This window comes from Mobula birostris, chromosome 10, assembly GCF_030028105.1.
Source record: "Mobula birostris isolate sMobBir1 chromosome 10, sMobBir1.hap1, whole genome shotgun sequence".
Classification (NCBI taxonomy): Eukaryota; Metazoa; Chordata; class Chondrichthyes; order Myliobatiformes; family Myliobatidae; genus Mobula; species Mobula birostris.
In genome coordinates, this window is record NC_092379.1 from 35,612,333 (window position 1) to 35,638,456 (window position 26,124).

Sequence of the window (26,124 nt, forward strand, 5' to 3'; positions counted from 1 at the left end):
TGTCATAGGAAGCATGGAGAAGATCTGGAGGGGACACAGAGGAGACTTGCCAGGCTGCTGCCTGCATTAGAGAGCGTGTCTTATGAGGAAAGGTTGAGTGAGTTGGGGCTTTTTCTCTTTGGAGTGAAGGAGGATGAGAGGTGTGGATAGAGTGGACAGCCAGAGACTTTTTCCCAAGGCAGAAATGGCCAATACCAGAGGCATAATTTTGAAATGATTGGAGGAAGGTACACAGGGAAGATTTTTGTTTCACACACACAGAGTAGGTGGGAGTGTGGAATGCCCCGCCAGGCGTGATGGTAGAGGCAGATGCATTAGGGGCATTTGACAAACTCTTTGATAGGCACACAGATGATAGAAAAATGGAGGGCTATGTAGGAGGGAACGGTTAGATTGATCTCAGAGTAGGTTAAAAGATCAGCACAGCACTTTAACACAGTGCTTTAACGTTCTATGTTCTAGGTACAATTGCTCTGCCTAGTTTGCCAACTAACCAATGCACCGTCATTAGCACTAACACCGCAAGACAAAGCTCACATTTTTATGTCATCTGCTAAACTTCTAGCCACATCCAAATCATTTACAGGAGAGTTCCAGTACAGATTCCTGTGGTACGCCACGGGGTAATCACAAAAGCCGATCAGCATATCAACTTTGAACCCAATTTGTGAAGTTGCGTCAGATCCCTCGGTCCCTTACGCGTTTGGGGATCTTGTCAAAGGATTTACCGAAGTCCCTGTAGACAACACCAGCTGCACTAGTACACCCGTAACTCCAAGAAACTCAAACTGGCCGACAGAATCACCACTTGCACGCTGACCATTTCTGATGAAGCTCTGCCCAAGTGCAGCTGAGTCCCGTCCCTCGGGACTTTTTACAACACCCTTTCTACCACTGATGTTAGATTCACAGCTCTGTAGTTACCAGTTGCTGCCTTTGTTGAAGAAAGGCACCGTACTGTTGCGATCCAGTTACCTGGCACCTGTTCTGTGACAATTTAGGATTTTAAACTACCAGGATCCTTGGAACACACACAAAATGCTGGAGGAACTCTGCAGGCCAGGCAGCATCGATGGAAAAGAGTACAGTCGACATTTCCAGCCGAGACCCTTCGGCAGGAGTGGAGAAAAAAGATGAGTAGATTTAAAAGTTGAGGGGGGGGGAGTGGAAGGTGAGTGGAGAAAGAAATACAAGGTGATAGGTGAAACCAGGAGGGGGGAGGGATGAAGTAAAGAGCTGAGCAGATATCACAGAGTGAGAGAAGGTTTCACTGACTCCCGTCGAAAGGAAGCAGAGATCACGGAGGGGGAGCAGTGAGAGAGGGGTTCACTGAACTCTCGAAGAGACCTTGGGAGTTCAGTCCTTCCTTCCCATAACAGCCAAGGATATATTTCATCAGGCCTTGGAAACATATCCATATCCAACCCCACTAAAGACTCCTAATAACTGGGTTTCTTGCCCTGCTCGAGTTTTCCAGCCACGTCCTTCTCTCACTCTGTTTCTCACGAAGTTTTCCTGGATCCCCCCTCCTTTGGGCCATTCCCTTTGAAATAGTTCGTGCTGATATCAGAGAAGTTGAGGTTCTGTACTGCTATAACCTGATAAATCGCACAACTGTGTTTTGCCTTTCTGCTTCATATCCAGGACATCTTTGAGGAGCGATGCCTCAAAAAGGCGGCATCCATGGTGGAGGACCCCCGCCACCCAGGACATGCCCTCTTCTCACTGCTACCCTCAGGAAGGAGGCACAGAAGCCTGAAAGCACACACTCAGCGATTCCAGAACAGTCTCTTCCCCTCTGCCATTTCTGAATGGACACTGAACCCATGCTCTACTTCACAACTTTTTATTTCTGTTTCCGCACTATTATTTTATATATTAACTGTAATTCACAGTTTTCTCTGTTATCATGTGTTGCACTGTGCTGCTGCCACAAAGACAACAAATTTCACAACATTATGCCGGTGACGTTAAACCTGATTCTGATTTCCTTGCTTCTGTACCTCATGCTGAATACTGGGAGAGCTGTCACATGTGACCACTCCTAGGGACTACCTGTACTCTGTTACTTGAAGCTCTTTTTGCATATTCCTCCAAGGAATGTGTGGGCATCACAGGTTGAAGTGGTATTTAATTCCTTTGTGGTGGGCTGCAGCCCTTGAGGTGTGGGTGCACCCACAATGCAGTTAGGGTGGGTGATCCAGGATTCTGACCCAGTCAGTGTCAATGCCCTGGTTCAGATTTTTACTGCTATGCTGTAGGCATTTCATTTTAGCAGTTCTGTAAGAGCAATCTGTTCTGCTTTCAGCCTGTTTGGGTCTGAGCTGAGGAATGAGGTGTCATCCAATCAGGATGGTAGAATTGGGAGAAGGTGCTAGAGATTACTGGGCAGAGAGGTCTTTGTTTGGCCGGAGCTGGGAGAAGACAGGAGGAAAGATGGTGGACGATGCAGGGTGCTTTGTGCAGATGAATGGCTTCAAGGAGGAAGGACCAATAATCCCGTGGGAAAGCCTCTTTGTTCAAGATGGATTTCCAGTGACCTTCGGAAGGTGCTGTGTGCTTTCACGCAGATGGAGGGAGGGTCCAGCACACGATTTACAGACAAGTTCAAGATTTCAGCTCCACTGTATACGTGACCTTTTAAGTAGAATGGGCCCTTTTTGTTTTTTTTCTCTTTCTTTCCTTTAATACCTCTTTGCTTAAGTTAACATTCTTAAATATACTCCTGAATAATTGTATGCAGTGTACAATCTGTTATTTTCTGCTGACAGGCGATTGCCAGGGGCAGTAAATCACACAGCATTCACACAAACTGGAGTTTGGGTAGGCGAGACATCCCAACCTCACGGATTTTGCGGGACCAAAGTCACATACACCTCAGATGTACGAAGCCTGAAGTTTCTCCCCGCGGAGTCCAGTGGCTGTTTGCGAGGGGCTAAAAGGCTGCATTTCCAGAGACGCCCAGTGAAAAGGGGGTTTCAGAAGTAATGGCAATATATTTCCAAGTCCGGTTGGTGTGCATCTTGCAGGTAATATTCCAATGTTTTGCTGTTCTTGGCTGTTTACATCAAATTCAAGTTTAATTGTCATTCATGAATACCCATGAATACACCCAAACGAAACGGTGTTCTTTCAGGGTCAAGGCACAAAACACAGTACCAACAGTCATACACAGCACGTGGCACATATAGAGTAAAATATAGTCACACAACAAATATAGTCCAAGTCCCTGAGTCCATGAATGTTGCAGCAGTCTGTAGTTGAACATGTACATCCTGCCTTCTGCCAAGCAAACACTTGGGGAGAGAGGGACAGCACCAACGTTAACTTAAACGCTGCGCTACACCACCTCCAGTGCCAGCTCTTGATGCCTCTCTCCTGGGTGGCTGCAAACAGGCGGCCCCATGGCTTGAGGCCACATCCGCTCACCCTGCAGGGGTGTCAGTCACCCCTGCTGCCAGCCCCTGCAGTCCGCAATAAATCAGAAGACCAGACTTGCAGCATTACACATTAACAATGCTCAACAGGGTTTTGCAATCACAAGAAAAGAGACTAAGACAATTGCTCGCTGCCAGTCTGCACGCCAACCACATTGCTGACTCTCTGACACAGGGAGCAGAACGATCTGCCCCAAGTCCAGCTTCTTCAGTTTCTACGCCGATGGGGTAGGCGGGCAGCACTCTTTAAGTGCTTAACTTCCAGCAGGGTCTTGAGATTGTAAAGAAATAAACAAAAGATAGTAACACGTTTGGCTGGCCCCGTAGAACCCGCTGCGCCCCAGCACACTGCCATCTTACTGGAAGTTCACCAGTAGAGGCTTGTGGATTAGTAAGGTGTGTCCCAGAATGTCCTCCTCCTCGATATTTCAGTAATAAATCAATATTACGGTGCCACGCCCACCACACCATTCACTGAGTGAATCGTTCAGCCATTCAATCCTCTCTATGACAGTAACAATATCACCCTCCTGTGAGCTCATTTGCTTTACTAGTAACGTTGCTTACACCAAAATAAATATAATCTTGCATTTCTTATCAGACTGAGGTTTGCTCTCCTTACTGGGCTCGCTTTGTTTCCCTTCGATATTTAACTGCACTGCCACCTCAACTGTAAATGTGGCCTGTGGCCCATCGCTATGAGTTTGAATCCCAGCGAGCACTCCCGCAGGCTGTTAGCCCTGTTTTGGTCCAGCCCGCGCAGGCATATCTTTCTGAGGTGTTCCTGCTGATCCAGAGGTCTAAAGTTCAAAGTACATTGCTACCAAAGTATGAACTCCATATACAAGCAGGAGATTCGTCTTCTTGCAGGCAGCCATAAAGCAAAGAAACACAAGAGAATCCATGGAAAAAGAAAGAATCCTACACAGCAAAGACTGTCAGACACGCAATGTGCCCAAAAAGAACAAATCGGGCAAACAAGAATAAAAAAATAGTAAACCAGTAAGACACAGAACATGAACCGCAGGGTCGCCGAAATTAGGCCCACAGGCAGGGAGCCAGTTCAGATCAGTAGATGGCTGCAGGCCACAGCAAGGGAATCAGTTCTGTGCTGAGAGAAGTGAAACCAGTCCAGGGTCCCAATGGTTGCACTGCACAACCAAGGAGCCAGTTCAGCATTTTATCTGAGCCAGGGTCCCAATGGTCGCAGGGCACAGCCAGCAAGTCAATTCAGTGCGGAGACAAGTGCTGACAGTGACAGTCGGTTCACTGCTGAGGTGTGTAAAGCCTCACAGAGAAGTTAGTCTTTCCCCCTGCAACTCTTTAAACTTTTTAACCTGGCTCGTTGCTGAAATCGACTGAACACCACTTCATTTTCCCCTCTCAGGCCACTCTCATCCAACCTGAAGTCCACTCCCAGCAATGGCCATGGCGGCTGCACCTGCATTCTTGAGAGTCCAGCTTGCCAAATCCTTGAGGATACCACAAAAACGCCAGGTCGTGCAGACCTCTCGACACCCTCCAGAGCCTATCAAGCTCCACTTTAAATATACCCAATTACTTGGCCTCCCATCGCCACCTGTGGCGATGAATTCTGTAGACTCACCACGCTTCGGCTAAAGAAATTCTTCATCTCCGTTCTAAAGGGATATCCCTCTGTTCCAAAGGCTGTGCCCTCCAGTCCTCGACTCACCCACTTTTAGAAACAGCCATTTTATCTAGGCATTTCAACTGAATCTCTCCTTCACCTTGTCCAAACTCCAGCAAAGCCCAGGCCCATCAAATAAATCCAGGGAAAGAAGTTAATTCCGCAACTGGAATGACTGTGGGGGCCTTTAAGTACACTTGTAAATTGAAACTAGTTGCGTCAAAAAACTTACAAATCCCTCAGCCAGATAATGTATGATGTCCATTTCAAGGTACTCAGATCTCTAAGCAAAAGACAGAGCCATAGTCCACTGCAGCACAGAAACAGACCCTTGTGAAATAAAACTTGAAAGCTGTAAGCCATCTGGTGGGTCAACAGGTCATTAAATCAGTTGTCCTTCAGCTAACACCATCAGTCCATTTCCACAGGAACGGTTAGGAACTCTGCTCCAAGAAATCATAAAAAGTCTCGTCCTCAACTCAATTTTTACTCCAGACACCTTGCAGATTAAACACAAAACACCACTACACCTCAGCAAATAATGCAAGCACAGAAGCTCGTATCAAGCAGATGTCAATATTGGAAGGAGCAGCTTTGGCAAAGTGTTAATTGATTTTTTGCAGAATCTAAACATTCACAAAGAATATATTAAAAGAACATTTTAAACAAATCCATAGTATTTTTGTTAAATTCTTTATTCTTTAGTGTGTGTTCTAACTGTACGTTTTATTCATGAAATATTTTAGCAGCTTGTGAAGTGTAATGGAAGTATTGTCAAAGTTATACTCATGTTATGCAGAACAGAGTGGTCATTCTGCAATGGTAGTCGGGGTCACTAGCCATGGGCAAGTAGATTTTCAAAGCTATACTCACGTTAATGCAGAAGAGGGTGATCATTCTGTGATGGTAGTTGGGGTCACTGGCCATGGGCAAGTACATTGTCAAAGCTATACTCACGTTAATGCAGAAGAGGGTGGTCATTCTGTGATGGTAGTTGGGGTCACTGGCCATGGCAAGTACTTTCGGCACAATGGTGGATTCTGCCCAGTCTTTGCCAAACTTCTCCACCAACTTGGTCAAGTTGTTGGTCGCGGCCTCGCGAATGGCATATACTGCAAGACAGCATTCACAGGTCAAGAAATGATCTGATCACTGTTACTACTTGATTTTCAAATATGTACCTTGCTGATAAAATACAAAGTTCCGAAATGAAATGCTCGTACCACCTTCTTCAAAGTGTAGACCTGTTCCATCCCAAGTTACACACAGTGGAGGAAATTATGCACTTGGAAAGTAGCATTTTAATATAATTATTTACATATTGATTATTTATTGAGAAAAAGCGTGGAACATGCCCTTCTTGCCCTGCGAGCCACCCCCGATTAACCCTAGCCTAATTATAGGACAATTTACAATGTCCAGTTAACCTACCAACCAGTAGGTCTCTGGGAGGAAACAGGAGCACCCGGAGGAAACCCACGCAGTCAGGCTGAGAACGTATAAACTCCTCACAGGTGGCAGTGGGAATCGAACCCAATTGCAAAGTGTTGCGCTAACCAGACGCCACTGTGTCGCCCCAGTAGATACTTAAAAAATACTTCGAATAGATTATCATTATTTATTACTTAGTAGTCTGATTGGTCATTGTAAACTGTCCTGTGATGAGGCGAGGGTTAAATCAGCCGGTTGCTGGGCAGCGCGTCTCGTTGAGCCTGTTCCATGCTATTCTCGAATAATTAAATAAATAAACGTATCGGGGTCAAAGTCAAGTCTGTTTCTTGTTGCCATGTGTACAAGAGTACGACAAGATTGCTTGCAGCAGTAATAACTGGGGGGGAGGGGGGCGCCGGTGTTTGAACTATGATGGTATTAGACATTGGGCAGGAACCTGGGAGTACAAACTGGGATGAATGCACTCAGAAATGCACAATTGAAATGTGGAAGTCGTTTTAGGCTTCACTTGGATGAGGCTCTGCAGAGTTTTGTCCCACTGAGACAGGGAAAGAACAGAAGGGTGAAGGAGCCATGCTTGACAAGAGATGCGCAACAGCTAGTCCAGAAGCATAGGATGCAAAGATCAGCCTGGGCTCCAGAGGGTTACAATGTGGCCAGTAAGGGAGTGAAGAATGGACTTCGGAGAACTAGGAGGGGCCACGAGAAGGACTTGGCGAGTTGGATTCAGAAGAACAAACTTGAAGAACAGGAGGATGGCCAGAGTGAGAGTCTGGGCCGGCCAGAGCTAAAGGAGGCAAAATGTTTGGAGTCGGTGGACTTTGGGGGAGATCCGCAATGAATACTTTTCTTTAGTAATCACCAGTGAGAGGGACCTTGATGCTTGTGCGGGCAGTGATATGCTGCAACATGTTGACATTGAGAAAGAGGATGTTCTGGAATTTTGAAAAGCCCTAGGATAGATAAGTCCCCAGGGCCAGATGTGATATACCCCAGGGTTACTACGGGAAGCAAGGGAAGAGATTGCTGCACCTTTAGTGACGATCTGGGCATCCTCACTGGCCAGTCCTCACCGGAGGAAGTACCAGATGATTGGAAGTTGGCAAATGTTATTTCCTTGTTCAGGAAAGAGAGTAGGGATGACCCTGGGAATTATAGACCAGTCAGTTTTACTTCACCGGTGGGCAAATTATAGGAGAAGATTCCTACAGACAGGATTTACAAGAAGCATAGTCTGATTCCGGAGAGTCAGCATGGCTTTGTGAGAGGCATGTCGTGTCTTGAGCCTGACCCAATCCTTTGAGGATGTGACAAAGCACGATGAAGGATTTTTGGTTAGGCACCTGGCAGGCTCACTCAGCATCATGGAAGCACCAGTAAGATGACATGGACAACTTTGAAGGACTTTCGTTCAACAGAAGTAACGATTCATCAAGGCGATACTCACCGCGATCCACCAGCCACGTCATGCACAAGGAGTTCAACTTCTCATCAAAAAACTCCACTCCCTAAACAGGTTTTGACAAAAGAAAGAATGTTGATAAAATAACCCCTCGAATTTCTAGTAGAACATGCCAACTTGCCACATTTGCATTCTAGCCGTCTTCACCTTTCGCTACTTACCAGTACAGTTTGCTAACTCCTTTGAGCCAATGGTGAAGGGGTCACACAAGAAAGACTGGCAACGTGCTCTAATAAACTGCACAAAACTAGATTGTGCCGTGGCAGAAGGCTACACAGAAGATACCCTATCTAAGGTACTTGCATCTATTATTTTGACTATCCTTAATTAATTTCTTTGTGTCAATACCAGGACTATGATCCATGAAAAATAGGAAAAATCTTAAAAGTGTCCGATGGTTTAATGCAGACAGTAAGAACGTTACTAACTACTATCGGTGGTGTAGCAGTTGGCGTGACACTATTACAGCTTGGGAATTCTGATGTCACCTGTAAGGAGCCAGTACATTTTCCCTGCGGAACGCGCATGTTTCCTCTCACAATCCAAAGACGCACCAGTTGGGAGGTTAATTCATCACTGTTACCTGTCCCTGTTTAGGCTAGGGTTGGATCAGAGATTGCTGGGCAGCACGGTTCGAAGGGCAGGAAGGGCCTTATTCCTCCGTGTACCTTTAAATAAATAACCCAGTGAATCCTATGCTACCACATCCACAGCAGGGTGCTATTTCAACTTCACGATTTAAATGTAATTATGCATGTGCTGGATTATTTAGATTACAGATCCCACACTCCTGACCCGCACAGTATCTCTCTTCGACATGACAGTGCACCATTCTACATTCACGTCTCCCATGTGGTTAATACATTCCACTTTCTACATTCAGTCACTGGGAACAAGTTAGCCTTTGCATAATTCTCAGGTTACTTTGCTTCATATCCAGCACAGCTAACAATTCCCAGGGTAACCACGTGGCTGAGTAGTCCAACCACAAGCTCTGCCCGTGACTCTGACTCAGACCTTGACAACTCTTTACCATAGAAAGTACAGCACAGAAACAGGCCCTTTGGCCCTTCTTGGATGTGCCGAACCATTTTCTGCCTAGTCCCACTGACCTGCACAAGGACCATATCCCTCCATACACCTCCCATCCATGTATCTGTCCAATTTATTCTTAAATATTAAAAAAGAACCCATATTTACCACCTCGTCTGGCAGCTCATTCCATACTCTCACCACTGTCTGTGTGAAGAAGCCCCCCCCAATGTTCCCTTTAAACATTTCCCCCCCTCACCTTTAACCCATGTCCTCTGGTTTTTTTCTCCCCTTGACTCAGTGGAAAAAGCTTGCTTGCATTCACTCTATCTATACCCATCATAATTTTATATACCTCTATCAAATCTCCCCTCGTTCTTCTACGCTCCAGGGAATAGTCCTAACCTATTCAACCTTTCTCTGTAACTGAGTTTCTCAAGTACCGGCAACATCATTGTAAACCTTCTCTGCACTCTTTCAACCTTATTGATATCCTTCCTGTAATTTGGTGACCAAAACTGAACACAATATTCCAGATTCGGCCTCACCAATGCCTTATACAACCTCATCATAACATTCCAGCTCTTATACTCAATACTTTGATTAATAAAGGCCAATGTACCAAAAGCTCTCTTTACGACGCTATCGACCTGTGACACTACTTTTAGGGAATTTTCTATCTGTATACCCAGATCCCTCTGTTCCACTGCACTCCTCAGTGCCTTACCATTAACCCTGTATGTTCTACCTTGGTTTGTCCTTCCAACATGCAATACCTCACACTTGTCTGTATTAAACTCCATCTGCCATTTTTCAGCCCATTTTTCCAGCTGGTCCAAGTCCCTCTGCAGGCTCTGGAAACCTTCCTCACTGTCTACTACACCTCCAATCTTTGTGCCATCAGCAAATTTGCTGATCCAATTTACCACATTATCATCCAGATCACTGATATAGATGACAAATAACAATGGACCCAGCACTTGATCCCTGTGGCACACCACTAGTCACAGGCCTCCACTCAGAGAAGCTATTCTCTACTACCACTCTTTGGCTTCTTCCATTGAGCCAATGTCTAATCCAATTTATCACCTCTCCATGTATACCTAGCGACTGAATTTTCCTAACTAACCTCCCATGCGGGACCTTGTCAAAGGCCTTACTGAAGAAAATCTACTTTGTGTTTGCACACCGAAACTGAGAGCGATTTGCTTCTTAAAACCAAATACAAACTAAATCGGTATGATACAGGAGAGCTTAAGTAAGCTACAGAGAGTTATAAAATTAGTCAGCTCCATCGTGTGCTCCAGCCTCCATATTATCCAGGACATCTTCAAGGAGTGGTGCCTCAAAAAGACACTGTCCATCATTAAGGGCCCACCAGCCTCTTCTCATTGCTACCACCAGAAAGGAGGGACAATTTGTCTGAAGACACACACTCACTGATTCAGGAACAGCTTCCTCCCCTCTGCCATACGATTTTTGAGTGGACACCAAACCCATGAACACTACCTCACTACTCCTGCTAGTTACCGACACAGAGGAGGAATCTACAACAACCAGTTTACAACCAGCACGTCTTTGGGATGGAGGAGGAAATCGGAGTGCCTGGCAGAAACAGAGATGAGGAGCGACTCTTCAGCCAGAGGGTGGCGAATCTGTGGAATTCACTTCCATGGACAACCGTGGAGGCCAAGATATTGGGTATAATTAAAATGGAGGCTGACAGGCTCTTCATTAATCAGGGCGTGAAAGGATACGGGGAGAAGACAGGAGAATAGGGTTCAGAGGGATCACAAATCAGCCATGGTGGAATGTTGGAGCAGACTCAATGGGCTGAATGGACTAATTCTGCTCTCAAGGTCATTTGCTTCCAAACAATTGGTTTATTGATCATTACAGAATATCTCTCTGGTGCTTCCCTCTCCCTTCCCCTTTTCCCAATCAAAGATTCAAAGGTTCACTTATTTGTTTTCAAACAACTCTTTATTGCTTTTACAGAATGAAAAGTAAACACATTCTATCATCCATATGTTTGAAAGTGCAACAAGGTTAAAGAAAAAGGGAAAAATAAAATACATCAGAAATAAAAGGAAAAACAACGCACAAAAAAAGCAAACACCCGGCCATTAAAAACAAGCTGTCAGTTCAATTTGTTACTTTCATCATCCCAAATATTGTTCTCCAGAAACTTGTAGAAAATATCCCAAATTTCCCGACATTTGCCAAGTTTGTTTTTCTGTGATGTAGTTGATCTTTTCTAGAGCAAGATACGAAGTCACTCCTTTCAGCCATTGTGGAAGTCCACTGGTTGTGGGTTTCTTCCATGAATAGGCTATGCAACATCTGGCTTTCAAAAAACAAGTATTAAGCAGAGACCTTGCACTTTTGGAGTTAGAAAGTCCTTTGGATAAATGTTCAGAATACATAATTTAGGATCAAGGAGCACCTTTTTTCTAATAATCTGACTAATCAAATCCAGCACCTTCTTCCAGAAGCAGATTATCTAGGGGCACTCGCACATACAATGGAACAGAGACCCCTTTTAGTGATTACATTTAAAGCATGTGTCTGGAATGTTGGGGTTAAAGTGACGAAACCTGACTGGAGTAATGTACTGTCTGGTTATCCGTTTAGAAAGAGTGTTCACTGACTGGGTTTGAACGAAGGAACAAGCTTCTGACCACTCTTTTTCTGACAGATTCTAATGCAAATCAGTTCTCCACGCTTGTAGCATGTTGTTTGATGACTCTTTGCATTTACTTGCAAACAATTTGTATGTAGCCCCCCGCTAAGCCTCAGACTTGCTCAGCTCGCTTTCGTCTAGGGGGAGCAGCCTTCAGCCCCGCCAAACGGGGAGATCAAGTTTGTGTGGATGCTGTGTGATGTACCCCACACCGCCAATTAACAGACAGTACGCCATATGCGATTAAATGATTACACTTTATAAGTATTTCTTGGTGATGGGTTAGTAGAAACAAATAGAATAAAGGTGCCAAGTCAGTAACTCTATCAGTTCGGTGCACACTCGTTGGAGCTCTTACACAACCGGGTCCCCCTTCCTCCAATCGATGTCCTCTGAACTCTGCCAACCCACGAATGGGACCACCCTCGGTGATTGACTAAACACTCCACACGAGTCTGTCCTCGCCTCCTATCCTCGCTGAAGACCCTGGGCCTCGGACTCTCGCTCGGGGTCCGTGCCGTTGCCCAGCTTACAGCATCTCTCTCCTCGCGTCTCCTCTCTCTGTCCCCATCACGCCTTCTGCCCAAAGCCCACGAAAAACAATAGCTTACAGACACACAAGAAAGAATACCATCTATCCCAATTGGTTAGCAAATGAATACAATTCCTGTATCAGTAATTATAACCCAAACAAGCTGCTCTAGAGAACCACTGTCTCAGCAGTTAACAGTACAGAGAAGCCATTTTATTAGCCTTAGCAAGTAACATAAAAGAAGAAACCCTTTCATGTATAATTCAGACACTTGTCCCCTAGCTTCAGATAATTTCAGAGTGATGTCTTCTAGGGTAAATAAAGGAGGGAGCTTCAAACTGTAACTTTGCCTGGACATAATAAAACTTTGCAACTAAAGGTATTTAAAAAAGTGTTTTGTTGGAATTCCATATGTGGCCTTGAGTTCTTCAAAAGACATAAATGAATTGCCATTATAAAGATCAGACACCTTAGCTATGCCTCGGGGCGACCAGGTTTTAAAACTAGGATCTGCTCTGCTGGGCTGGAGCTATCATTACCAAAGATAGGAGTAAACTGGGATAACTGTGATGTCTCACCCATTTACGCAAGAGCATCGTGCCAAATCATTATTGTATTTTTTAAGAAAGGGATTTTAGATTGTGTGACCAGGTTTTTCTTATTTGCTGAATACATATATAGTTCTAGAGGGATATTGATCAACTGGGATTCCACTGAGACCCAAGGAGGGGAGTGATCCTTAACAAAATAAAACATTCCTGCTCTAATTTGGGCCGCCCAGAAATACCATATAAGATTTGGTAGCTGTAAGCCACCTCTATCATACGGCAGATATAACAGGGAAAGCCTGAGGCTTGGAGATTTATTATTCCAGATGAAATTAGAAAAAAATTTCTTTAATAAATAAAAGAAAGAGTAAATAAGTAAATAGGGATTGGATAATTATGTCTGCGGGCAGGAGCAAGCATGAACAAATTAGGATATAAACACCTGCAATGGTTGATACTTAGGCTTATATACAACATTTTGGACCAGTGGAAATGGTCCAGAAGGGTTATATGGAAACTATTATTACCATTTTTCTTAACAACTAATTCCATTACTTAGCCTAACTGGTTAGATTTACCACAGTACATAATTATCTATTTAAATGTTTATTTTCCTTTTATATCATCTCAATGTGTACTTAAGAATGTATAAATAATTGTGGTTTTATACATATAAAAAATGGAAAAGGTTATATGTGTGAAAAAAGTACATGATATTTGTGAATTCCTTATCCAAATAAAAATAAAATTAAAAAAAAAATAAATAAAAGAAAGATGATGGAGGAGAAAGTGGGATACATTGTAAAAGGTACAGGAACTTCAGTAAAATTGACATTTTTAGAATATTTATGCGTCCAATCAAATTTATGAGCAATTTCGTCCATCTGTTTGTAAGTTGAATAACTGAGTCTGTGAGAGGTTTATAATTAGTTGGGATAATTTTATCAATAGTAGGAGTAATTTTAACACCCAAATAGGTAAACCCTGTTCTGACAAAATGACATCATCCATGTACAGGGCTATGCGATGTTCTACATCTCCTATAGTTATTCCTGCTATGTTAGCCTGTTTTCAAATTGCCATAGCAAGTGGCGCAATGGCCAGGATAAACAGGAGGGGAGATAGGGGACAGCCCTGTCTTGTTCCCCGTTGGAGTTTAAAAGATGCCGAAAAAAGCTCGTTAGTTGAAACTTCAGCCTGTGGGTTAGAATACAGAAGCTGTATCTTCGAAATTTTCCCCCTATTCCACTCCACTCTGTCGAAGGCTTTCTCGGTATCCAATGACACAATAGCGCTATCAGAGCTTCCAGATTTTTCATAAAGTATATTAAGCACTATTCGAATGTTGTGGAAGCCCTGCCTTCCCTTACAAATCCATTTTGGTCAGTGTGGACCATTTTTGGCAACAGTGGCTCCAGCCTCCTAGCTAATACCTTACAGAGAATTTTGAGATCATTGTTCAGATGTGAGATTGACCTTTTAGATCCACAAAGGGATGGTGGTTTTCCCGGTTTTAACAGTAGCGTAATTGCTGCCATATTAAGAGAGGGGGCAAGGGATCCAGTGTCAAATGACTCCTGATACATATCAAGCAGAGGTGGTATTAGCTTTGTCTTAAAGATTTTATATATTTTAATCGGAATTTCCATTGGGCCCAGGAGTTTTCCCTCCCTTAATGTTAGTTATAGCTGCAGACAATTCTTTAGCCTCTGAGTTAAACTCCAGTGAGGTCAAGAACGTTTCATCTCGGGGTATAAATTGTAACAAGTCGAGAAATTCCTTTTGTATTTGTGGAGCTGAATCTGAATATTCTGAGCTGTACAGATTTTGGTAAAATCTCAAAAAGATATTGTTTATTTCCTCTGGGACAACAGTTGTCACCCCCTCATCTGATTGTACGGAGTTTATTGCCCTTTCTGTGTTTGTATCTGTTTGATGTGCAGGCCAAAGGTTCACTTATTATCATGTACAACTCTGAAATTTGTCTTCCCCAGATAGCCATGAAACAAAGAAAAAACATGAAAGTCATTGAATGGCATCCTGATCATCAGCCCCCCCCCCCCAAAACCACCCCTCCCTCCACACAGAAAATGGAACAGCAACAACCCCAGCCCACCCCCTGCACAAAAACCAACAGAACATTTTACCCTCAAACACCCTCCCCTCGCACAACAAAATGAAAAGAAACAGACGATATAAAAACAGAATATAAAATCCCTAAGTCTGACAAAGTCCGCAGTCCTTAAACAGGGGCCTAAACCTGATGGTCTAAACCAGGGGTTTCCACCCCTGCTTGGTTAATGGTCAATTAAAAAAAAGGTTGGGAGTCCCGAGTCTAAAGTAAGACTACCCATGTCAGTGGGCTACAAGTATAATTGTTACTATCGCACATTTGCTTCTGGTGCAAAAGGAAAGAAGATGTTCAAAGTTATTTCCGTCTTTAAACTAAAGTATCAATTTGATATGGGCAATCATTTCCATTCTGCAAATCATCCATATGGAAGCATTGCTAATAGACGATAAAAACATTTTAGAATAAACCACCCACCAGCAGCCCTGCAAGCAGAGGCATGTACTCGATTATCGCAAGGCGCACTCTCCATTTGGCATCTTCTGCTAATTCTACAATGGCTGGCAGGAGAGACTGTGATAACTGGTGAATTCCAATAACTTCATTCACGCAGTCCAGATTGGAGATAATGTTCAAACGGACCTCAGGGCACTGGGAAGGAAAGGCAATTTTCTGAGTACAGCAAAGGTGAAAAACATTCATACTGCGAACGCTGTCTGACAAACACACTGGCGCTCCCCAGACTCTCTGCTTTCAAAGTATCATCTTGGACATTTATGAAATATTAATCCCACAAAAGAAATATGAATGCCACTTTCACACTTACAGTACTTAGGCACATGCACATCTAGCCAGGGTGCCAATGACTTTTGCACAGAACTGTACTTGCCAACGTGCAGCGGAGAGCAAGTTTGTAAATCTGGCGGGAGCACAGGATGTTGGGAATGGTGAGAGTGGAGCACCCACGGGAGGGGTGTGGGACAGGTGGCTGAGGTGGAGTGCCAGGGGCAGGAGGGTGTGGTGCGAGTGCAGACATACTCAGCCCTGAGAACCCAGGCAAGGCCATTTGATTCCAAACAATTGGTCTATTGGTCATTACAGAATGTCTCTCCGGTGCTTCCCGCTCCCTTCCCCCTTTTCCCAACCAAAGAGTCAAAGGTTTGTTTATGATCAAAGCACGTATCCAAATACAACCCTGAAATTTGTCTTCTCCACATAGCCACGAACCAAAGAAAGAAGATGAAAGTCACTCAGAGAGAAGTATGAAACCTACACCTCCCCAGCCCTGGTACAAAAAATAATGGCATCCTGATCATCTGATCCCCAAAACTACCCCTCCCTCCACACACAAAACGGAATAGCAACATCGACCCCCCCAATTCATCCCCCGCACAAAAAACTAACAGAGCATTTTACCCCCAAACACCCTCCCCTCACACAACAAAACGAAAAGAATAAGGCGATGAAGAAAACAGAATATAAAAACCCTAAATCTGAAAAAGTCCACAGTCCATAAACACAAATGCAGAACCAGGATATCATCCTACGCTATCACCGACATTCACCAAAAGAGGGGGACAGGGACACAACTCCCCTCTCCCTGCCCCCTTCCCACTCTCAGTCCACATCAGAGACCCATATCAGACATCTGTGAGGTTTATCATCACTCACAGATGTCAAGAAATTTCATTTTTTTTTTGCGGCAGCTGCAGCAGCACAGTGCAATATATAAGAATTACTACAGGACCGTGCAAAACTCAGACACCCTAGCTATATACACCAGCCTAAGACTTTTGCACAGTACTATACCTTGTGGTCCAAGTTATGGTCACACGAGCAGTATGCCAGAAATTCGAGAGTCAGTTAGCAGAAGTGAGTGCAGTTGCTTTTATTAAGGAGAAGGTGTTTGGGAAGCTGAAAGTTTTGAAGGTAGTCAAGTCACCTGGACTAGATGGGCTACACCGCAGGGTTCTGAAAGAGGCAGCTGTAGAGATTGGGGAGGCATGAGTAATAATCTTTCAAGAGTCATTAGAATCTGGAATGGTTCCAGAGGACTGAAAATTTCCAAATGTCACTTCACTCTGAAGGGAGGGAGGCAAAAGACATGAAACTATAGGCCCTTCAGCCTGACTTCAGTGGTTGGGAAAATGTTGGGAGTCCATTATTAAAGACGAGGCTTCCAGTACTTGGAGGTGCATGGTTTCCTTAAGGGGAAATTACAGGCAGGATAGACAAAGGAGGGTCAGTGGATGTTGTTTACTTGGAGTTTGACAAGATGCCACACATGAGATGCCTTAGCAAGTTAAGAGCCCATGGTATTACAGAAGATATCCTAGTAAAGATAGAAGCTTGGCTGACTGATGGGAGGCAAAGAATTGCAAATGAAAGGGGCCTTTTCTGGTTGACTGCAGGTGACTATTAGTGTTCCACAGGGGTCGGTATTGTGACCGTTTCTTTTCAAGCAGATGTCAATGATCTGGACAACGGAATTGATGGCTTGGTGGTCACATTTGTGGATGATACCAAGATAGGTGGAGGGGCAGAGAGTCTGTAGAAGGACTTGATAGATTGGGAGAATAGCAAGGCAGTGGCAGTTGGAATATACTGTAGTGTCCGAAAGTGTTTCGAGTAGGTAGGATTCCTCAGCCTTGGGCGGCAGCCCGCTTAAAAGAAGGAAAACCCTGATTTTAAACCTCCACTGCCTTGCAGTCATGCCCACCCATGGGAAAGGCTTTGGGGGTAAACCCCTAAGGCAGTTTGATGTCGTTTACAGCTTCACTCCGGCAACCTCTGCGATGACACTGGAGCCGAGCTGTATTGGCGCTTGCCCTTCCCTTCGACAACATGAGTGACGTGGAGAGGGGGAGCCTGCTGCATGGACAAGAGCCGGTCCTTCAAACCTTCTTGCCCAGGAGAGGACACAGTCCACCAGAGGCACAAACCCATCATCCCCGGGATCGAAGGGTGCCTACTACCAGAAACGTATGGCCATGCACTTTGGTAGAAGGAGTAAAGACGTGTACTATTTTCCAAATGGGCAGAAAATTCAGAAATCAGACGTGCAAAGGCAATTGGGAGACCTCGTGCAGGGTTCCCTAAACATTATCTTGCAGGCTGAGTTGGTGGTACGGAAAGAAAATGGAATGTTGGCATTCATTTTGAGAGGACTAGAAAAAATATAAGGGTAATGCTGAAGCTTTATAAGGCATTGGTCAGAACGCAGTTGGGGGTATAGTGAGCAGCTTTGGGCCCTTTATCTGAGATGTGCTGGCATTAGAGAGGGTTCACGAGGATGATCCTGGGAATGAAACATACAACAGGAGTGCTTGACGGCTCCGGCTTTGTCCTCAATGGAGTTCAAACGGGAAGGAAGAGGGGTGAATCTCATTGAAACTTATGGAATATTAAGAGGCCTAGAACAGGGAGGACGTTTCCTGTGACCAGAGGGCACAGCCTCAGAATGGAGGGATGTCCATTTAGAACAGAGCTGAGAGGAAATTTCTTCAGTGAAAGGGCGGTGGATCTGTGGAATCCATCAACGCTGATGGCTGTGGAGGACGAGTCACTGGGTATATTTAACATGGAGGCTGACAGGTTCTTGATTAGTCAGGGTGTTAAAGGTTACGGGGCAGAAGGCAGGAGAATGGGGCCGAGAGGGTAATAAGCCAGCCATGATGGAATGGCGAAGCAGACACGATGGGCTGAGTGGCCTAATTCTGTTCCTGAGTCTTAATTGTCCTTTATTGTCCGTTCACTCTCCCTGAGTGCAGGCGAGCTCCTCGGGAGGGCCATGGGAGGAAACAACGGTCATTTTGTGAAAAGCTGCATTTCACAAAAGAAAAACACTTGAATTTCTGCGTTTGAGAAATCTTTCTGCACCTTTGGCATAAATACATGCAAAATACTAATCATTATTAAATTATACAACAGTTCAAATCATGATTCGGCAGGCTTTTTTCTTGATTTCATTTCAAACTAACAAATAATTCAAGGCTTGAGTTAACAGCTGACAATTTGAAGATGTACACTTGGAATCTGTCAACTGTGCCTGGAAAATCGAGGCATTTCCGACATTTGGGGAATCTTCTGAGGTGTAGCACATGAAGGGAATCAAGTCTGCAGACGTTGAAAATCCAGAGCAACTCACCCAAAACACTGGAGGAACTCAGCAGCTCAGGCAGCGTCTATGGGAATGAGTAAACAGTCGGTGTTTCAGGCCGAGGCCTTTTATCGGGACTGTAAAGGGAGGCGGAAGATGCTAGGATATAAAGGTGAGGAGAGGGGAAGGAGGCCAGCTGGAAGGTGTTAGGTGAAGACAGTTGGTTGGGAAAGGTCAATGGCTGGAGAAGAAAGAATCTGAGAGAGGAGAGGAGAAGAGAGTGGACCACAGGACAGATGGAAGGAGGTGGGGACCCAGGGAGAAGTAATAGACAGGTGAGAAGTAAAAGCTCAGAGTGGGGAATTGAAGAAGGAGAGGGGAGGGGAGAGATTTTTTTTTACATATTTAAAAATAATTTTAATTCTGTAAAAATAATGAAAGAATGCAAATTTCCATATTAATTAAAAAATCCAGAATTTGCACATGCAGCAGTTTTGTTTAAGTTCACGACAAAATAAATAAGGAACATGATAGATGGAGAAATAACAGCTCCATCACACCATTAACCGATTCATCTTTAATCCAATATGCACTGAGATTACAAACCAGCTCATATCACTGCTTCTAAAGAACGCACTGCACATTTGCTCTTATCTGAAGCTCTCAAACTAAAAGAACAGTTCGAGAGACTCTGGTGGAAGAAACAGTTGTTATTCCATTCATGATTCATAAAAACATAAGAAATCGGAGCAGGAGTAGGCCATCCGGCCCATCAAGCCTGCCCCGCCATTCAGTAAGATCATGGCTGACCTGTCCATAAACTCAGCTTCATCCATCTGCCTTTTCCCCATAACCCTTAATTCCCCTGCTATCTATCCTCTCCAGCCCTTCACCTTTCCCACCCATCACCTGCCTTCAACTCCCCTCCCCTACACACCAACCTTTCCCATCACCTGGTCTACCTATCACCTACCAGCTTGTACTCCCCCCATCCTCCCAACCTTCTTATTCTGGCGCCTTCCCCCTTCCTTTCCAGTCCTGACGAAGGGTGTCAGCCCAAGGGTTCATTCCCCTCCATAGATGCTGCCTGACCTGCTGAGTTCCTCAACTATCCTTAATTCCCCTACTATCTAAAAATGTATCTAACTGTATCTTAAATATATCCAGTGAAGAAGCCTCCACTGCTTCCCTGGCCAGAGAATTTCACAGATTCACCACTCTCTGGGAAACACAGTTTCTCCTCATCTCTGTCCTAAATCTTCTCCCCTGAATCTTGAGGCAATGTCCCCTAGTTCTAGTCTCACCTACCAATGGAAATAACTTTCCTACTTCTATCTTATCTATCCATTTCAAAATTTTGTATGTTTCCCTGAGATATCCTCTCATTCTTCTGAATTCCAGAGAGTATAGTCCGAGGCAACTCAATCTCTCCTCATAGGTTAACCCCTTCATCTCTGGGATTAACCTGGTGAACCTCCTCTGCACTGCCTCCAAAGCCAATATATCCTTCCTCAAGTATGGAGACCAGAACTGCACACAGCACTCCAGGTACGGCCTCACCAGTACCCTGTATAGTTGCAGCATGACCTCTCTGCTCTTGAATTCAATCCCATAAAATGATCAAATGAAAACCTAGACAGATATCTCAGTCAACACGCACAAAATGCTGGAGGAACTCAGCAGGCCAGACAGCACCTACAGAAACGTCGACTGTACTGTTCCCCATAGAAGCTGCCTGGCCTGCTGAGTCCCTTCAGCATTTTGTGTGTGTTGCTCGGATTTCCAGCATCTGCAGATTTTCTCTTGTTTGTCATTAGATATCTCACTCATGATGCCATCCTGCTCTATGTTCTTATGATCCACCTGGTCAGTCACGGATCATTCTTAAATAATTTCTTTTACAGTTTGATATTCTAGTTTATATAAATCATGGAACAGAACCGGCCCTATAACCCACAATGTTATACTTAAATTCCTAATCAAGTGGGCAATCTAATCTACACGATGTCCATATTCTTCCGTTTTCCTCACATTCGTGTGCTTATCTCAACGTCATTAAAAGTCCCCGATATATCTGCCTCCACCATCACTCCAGGAGGCCAACACCATGTTAAAAAACCAGCAACACACACAAGATGCTGGAGGAACTCAGCAGGCCAGGCAGCACCTATGGAGAAAAGGACAGTCGCCATTTCTGTCCAAAACCCTTCGGCAGGACTCAGCCCTTTGGGAGAGGGGGATGGGGAGGGAGTGGGAGAGGGGGATGGGGTGGGATAGGGGGATGGGGCGGGAGAGCGGACGGGAGAGGGGGCAAGATGTGACTTGTGCTTGGACATTGAGCTTTTCCAGTTACAAGCAGTTCAGAGTGATAAAACTTGAATTAAAAGGTGCCTGATTCCTCGTTTCAGGCCCACCCAAAATACTGAGGGACTTTTTCCTGAAGTGAAATAGATGAGTTGCGACATTAATTTTAGATAGACTGTATAACCAGCCAAGAATTTGAGAAGGCATATTACCTTAACATACGGCAAGATGTGACTTATTATGACAGTCTCCCTGCAATCTACTGGCAAGTTTTCACAGAAATCTGCAAGATAGAGTACTGCACGCTGGAGAGTTATTCTCAAACAAAACAATGGAGTCAGAGAAAAGTACAGCACAGAAATAGGCCCTTCAGCCCATCTATTCTGTGCCGATCCATTTAAATTGCCTGCTCCCATCAACCTGCATCTGGACCATAGCCCTCAATACCACTACCATCTACGTACCCATCCAAGCTTCTCTTAAACGTTGAAATCGAGCTTGCACGCACCACTTGCGCTGGCAGCTCGTTCCACACTCTCACCACAATGATAAATCATAAAGTTTAACAGATGAAGCAATTGCTGAAAAGCATCTGCCTTAACATTTGTATCTTCTCAGAAGATAGTGGCAAGAGAAAACATACATTCTGAAGCACAATTTAATTCGCACAAGGAAAAGCAAGGCCAGCACCTACAGTGTAAACATCAAGAGTCAGACAGCACAGGTTCAATTCTGGCACATCTGTACATTCTCCCTGTGACGGTATGGGTTTCCTTCGAGTGCACATTTCATCCCCCATTCGAGTTGGTAAGTTAACTGGTCATTAACTGGTAAATCGTCCCGTGATTAGGTCAGGATTGAATTGGGGGAATAGCTGGGCAGTGTGGCTCAGTGTACCTATTCTGCACTGTAATCTTGCTAAATAGATATTCAGAGGTATCAAATTGGCCCACTCCTCCTCTAGGTTGTTCTGGTGCAAATTAACTCAATGAGTTGGCATTAATGTACCAGCTACTGAAGATGACTGGCAAAGAACTTTGGCAGGCACATCACAATTCACTTGAAACATTTGATTTTTGGAAACTGGCCAGGCCAAGACGACTGATGCTGCGATACTTATCCCGGCCAGCTCCACTTTGCATGAAGGCATAATCCATGACTAAACTACCACAATCTGAAAGGCTAAATATAACTCATGCATTCCTTTTCAAAATGCACGATTGGAGCCAGATTTTGTGGATGAAGTGGGTCCATCTGGGAAGCAACATCACAATATTTCTACCTTTGTCTACTAGCTTGCTTACTCGAAAGTAGGGAATCAAAGGAAGGGCCTCACGCTGAAGTGAATCTCCCTCTCTCCCCCGATGCTGTCGGCCGATGGTACCTGAGCATGCTTTAGTCGAAGTAGATTTCGACTCATTCAGGTTTATGATGTGCTCTAGTTTCTAGTTCCAGTTTATCTCTCTATGTGATGATGCGCTTCTGCAGACACAATTGGTGGACAGTGGTGTGGCTGGGTGGCCCGACATCCACCCCAGTTTCTCTGATGAAAGATGCGATCAAGTGACACGTACATGAGAAAAGATGCAGCTTATTAGGCAGTCAATGATTCCTTAAGGTTGTCATGGCCAGGGGCGGTAATGGGGACAAGCTCCCACTACAAACTAAATGCTGCTCATGGCATGCACCTCAAACAGCCTCTCACACCAAGTCCAGCTCCTGGCCTTTGCATGTGGCTTACTGAAGCAGAAGGCAGGTTACTGACACTTTAAAACTGGTCACTTCGGTCAGATGGGGCTCATGGTTGGCAGCTCATCTAGGAGAAGGAAGACTCTGAGCTCAAACCTCCAATGCCTTGCGGCTATACCCACTCACAGGAGTAAACCCAGAGGGAAAAATCCAGAGCCGGGTTCTCCGAGGCAGTCCTACGTTGAGTTCAACGCTGTCAACTCCTGCGACGCCACTGGTACCAAACTGTATCGGTCTCTGCCAATTCTTTGGATTCATCAGATGCGTGGAGAGGGGGAGCCTGGTACATGGGCAACAGCTTACTCTCCATATCATACTGCCCTGGCTTACGTATCACGTAGACAGCTGCACGTAACATCCATGGTGGACCCTGACCAACGGAGGGCCTCGGGTTAGGCAGTCAGTGGTACAAACGTAAAGAACACCACTCACTCTTTTTCACAATCTCACAACCTTTCAAGACTCTGCACAAGCAATGAAGTGCACTTTGTAAGGAGCAGCCACCATCGAAACATGAAGTCAAGTGGCACACAATTCCTTTCCATTTGCTGTCATCCAGTTCTGGGATCAGATCAGGATGCCAAAGGGGAGGCATGCTGGCATGCTGTTCTCACTTGGAGAAGTGTCACCTGGATATGTGGTACCACATTAAATAGAGTCATAGAAAAGCACAGCGCAGAAAAGGCCCTTTGGCCCCTCTCGTCCATTCTGAACAATTCAAACTGTCTACTCCCATCTGCCTGCAGCAGGACCATAACATCCCCCCCGCCCCATATCCGTACTATCCATGTACCTATCCAAACTTCTCTTAAATATTGAAATCAAAACTGCATGGTCCACTTGTGCTGGCAGCTCGTTCCACTTTCATGACCCTCTGTGTGAAGAAGTTTCCCCTCATGTTCCCCTTAAACTTGTCACCTTTCACTCTTAACCCATGACCTCTGGTTGTCGTCCAACCCAACCTCAGTGGAAAAAACCTGCTTGCATTTATCCCATCCATACCCCCCCATAATATTGTACCTCCATCAAATCTCCTCTCAATCTTCTGCATTCTGAAGAATACAGTCCTAACCTATTCATCTTTCCTTCTAAGTCAGGTCCTCCAGACCAGGCAACATCTTTATAAATTTTCTCTGCATTCTTTCAACCTTGTTTACATCTTTCACAGGAGTTCAAAGTTCAGGGGTGTCCAGGGAAGGGGTCGCACCTCTGGTGAAGGAGCTTGTCGTGTCCATTCCGGGGCAGCTCACTCACCTTTGCTCCCCACCGGACACTCATCTCTCCCCTGTGGCTGCGAGCAGCCATTTGCACGTAACAGCAGTCTCATACTCCGGTGAGATTCGGACAAGCCAGTCCTAGCACGCAAAGTCAGCCTCAGCGGACTGGGCGGGTGCGATCTACAGTAAAACCCAACCGCCAGGAAGGTGGCTCTGCATCGCTCTGCGGAGAACGAGGGGCATGAAAAGACACAGAAAGCATCCTGGTCATCCACTGCAAACAAGAAGACCCCTGTTTCTTCTGGCGCTTGTTCATACCACTGGACCCGGACTTCTAAGACCAAGAGAGTGGAACTGCCACAGTGCAAAGGCTTTTCCATTTTAAAAACTCTCCCGCACAGGTTTCCTGTCATCGTCGGACAAAATGTGCAACCAGCATGTGTACTATACACAACCTTGACATTTGTTTCCTTACAGGCAGCCACAAAGCAAAGGAACCCAACAGAACCCATTAAAAACAGAAAACCATCAATCACACAATGCGCAGGAAAAAAAGACAAATTGTGCAGACAAGAAACGGAAGCAAATAATGTTCATGACTGCACTGCAAATGCCAGGTTGTATAGCTGGATCAAAGGCCTCGTCTCCACTAGGAAAGTTACAGGGACAGATTGCAGTGTCGTTGCCCAGAACGAGAGTCTATTACTAAAGTAATTGATAGTTGTTTCTGCTGCCAGAAAGTTGTCACTGTGCTTCGCCAACAACATCTTAACCGGATGGAAAAGACAAGAATGAGAATTCCCAACCAACCTTTAACTTTGTTGGCCCCAGCTGCTCGCACTTCAGCCTCACAATCTTTCAACAGGTTTTGGAAAGCAGGAACCAGATCATTTTCCGCAATTTCAGGACCCACGGTTTTCTGAAGCCTTAAAGGCAAGAGAAACCAAATGAGTAACAAAGATAGAGCGGGTTTCAATAGCAGCAATCTGTGCATTAACACGTGAACAGAGGAATCACAAAGACATCACCATCTTTCTTTTCCACGCTCGTCTCGCTGCTGCTATCAGGTAGAAGGTGCAGGAGCCTCAGGACCCACACCACCAGGCTCAAGAACAGTTACTACCCCTCAACCATCAGGTAGAAGGTGCAGGAGCCTCAGGACCCACACCACCAGGTTCAAGAACAGTTACTACCCTTCAACCATCAGGCTCTTGAACTACAGGGGATAAGTACACTTAATCAATTGAGATGTTCCCACAAGCAATGATCTTACTTTAATTACTCTTTATCTTGTTATTTCATAGTCTTGTTATTTATTGCTATTTATTTATATTTGCATTTGTAATTTATCTTTTATTGATCCTGTTTACAGTTACTATTCTATAGAAATTGCTATGCCCACAGGAAAATGAATCTCAGGGTTGTACGTGGTGACATGTATGTACTCTGAAAATATGAACTTCAAAATTGAAAATCTGAACTGTACTTTAACTACGGACTTCATTGCAAGATTAGTTTATATGTGGTCTTGAGCATAGAAAGTGCCTTCTGTTGTGGTCTGTCATTAGCAATGATAGCAGAACATTATAAATACAATAAACTCCGTACCGTTATAATGCAATTGTTTTCCAATAATGGGTTGGTGCCAATTTCACAAGTGCTCTGGCAACCTTTATCTTGTTCTGGCATATTTCCCCTTCCTTTCCAGTCCTGATGAAAGGTCTTGGCCCAAAACATCCACTGCTTATTCACTTCCATAGATGCAGTCTGATCTGCTGAGTTCCCCCTGCATTTTGTGTGAACCCTTTCCCACGAACTTTCCTTCAACAATCACTTTCTAGAATATTCCCCTTCTCCTCCACACCCCCCGCCCCCTGCCCCCCACGTTCT

General features: G+C 44.8%; 1 protein-coding gene across 1 annotated transcript in view; it reads right to left on the reverse strand.

Moving 5' to 3' along the window:
* LOC140203578 (serine/threonine-protein phosphatase 2A 65 kDa regulatory subunit A beta isoform-like) overlaps positions 1-26,124 on the reverse strand; it is a 44,754-nt gene that overhangs the window by 11,514 nt on the left and 7,116 nt on the right. Inside the window, exons 4-8 of the mRNA XM_072269623.1 lie at positions 25,045-25,153; positions 21,481-21,551; positions 15,343-15,516; positions 7,985-8,045; positions 6,043-6,197 (exon numbers count right to left, since the gene is read on the reverse strand). Of these exons, the coding sequence (XP_072125724.1) occupies positions 6,043-6,197; positions 7,985-8,045; positions 15,343-15,516; positions 21,481-21,551; positions 25,045-25,153 (570 nt within the window). The remainder of the gene's footprint in view (positions 1-6,042; positions 6,198-7,984; positions 8,046-15,342; positions 15,517-21,480; positions 21,552-25,044; positions 25,154-26,124) is intronic.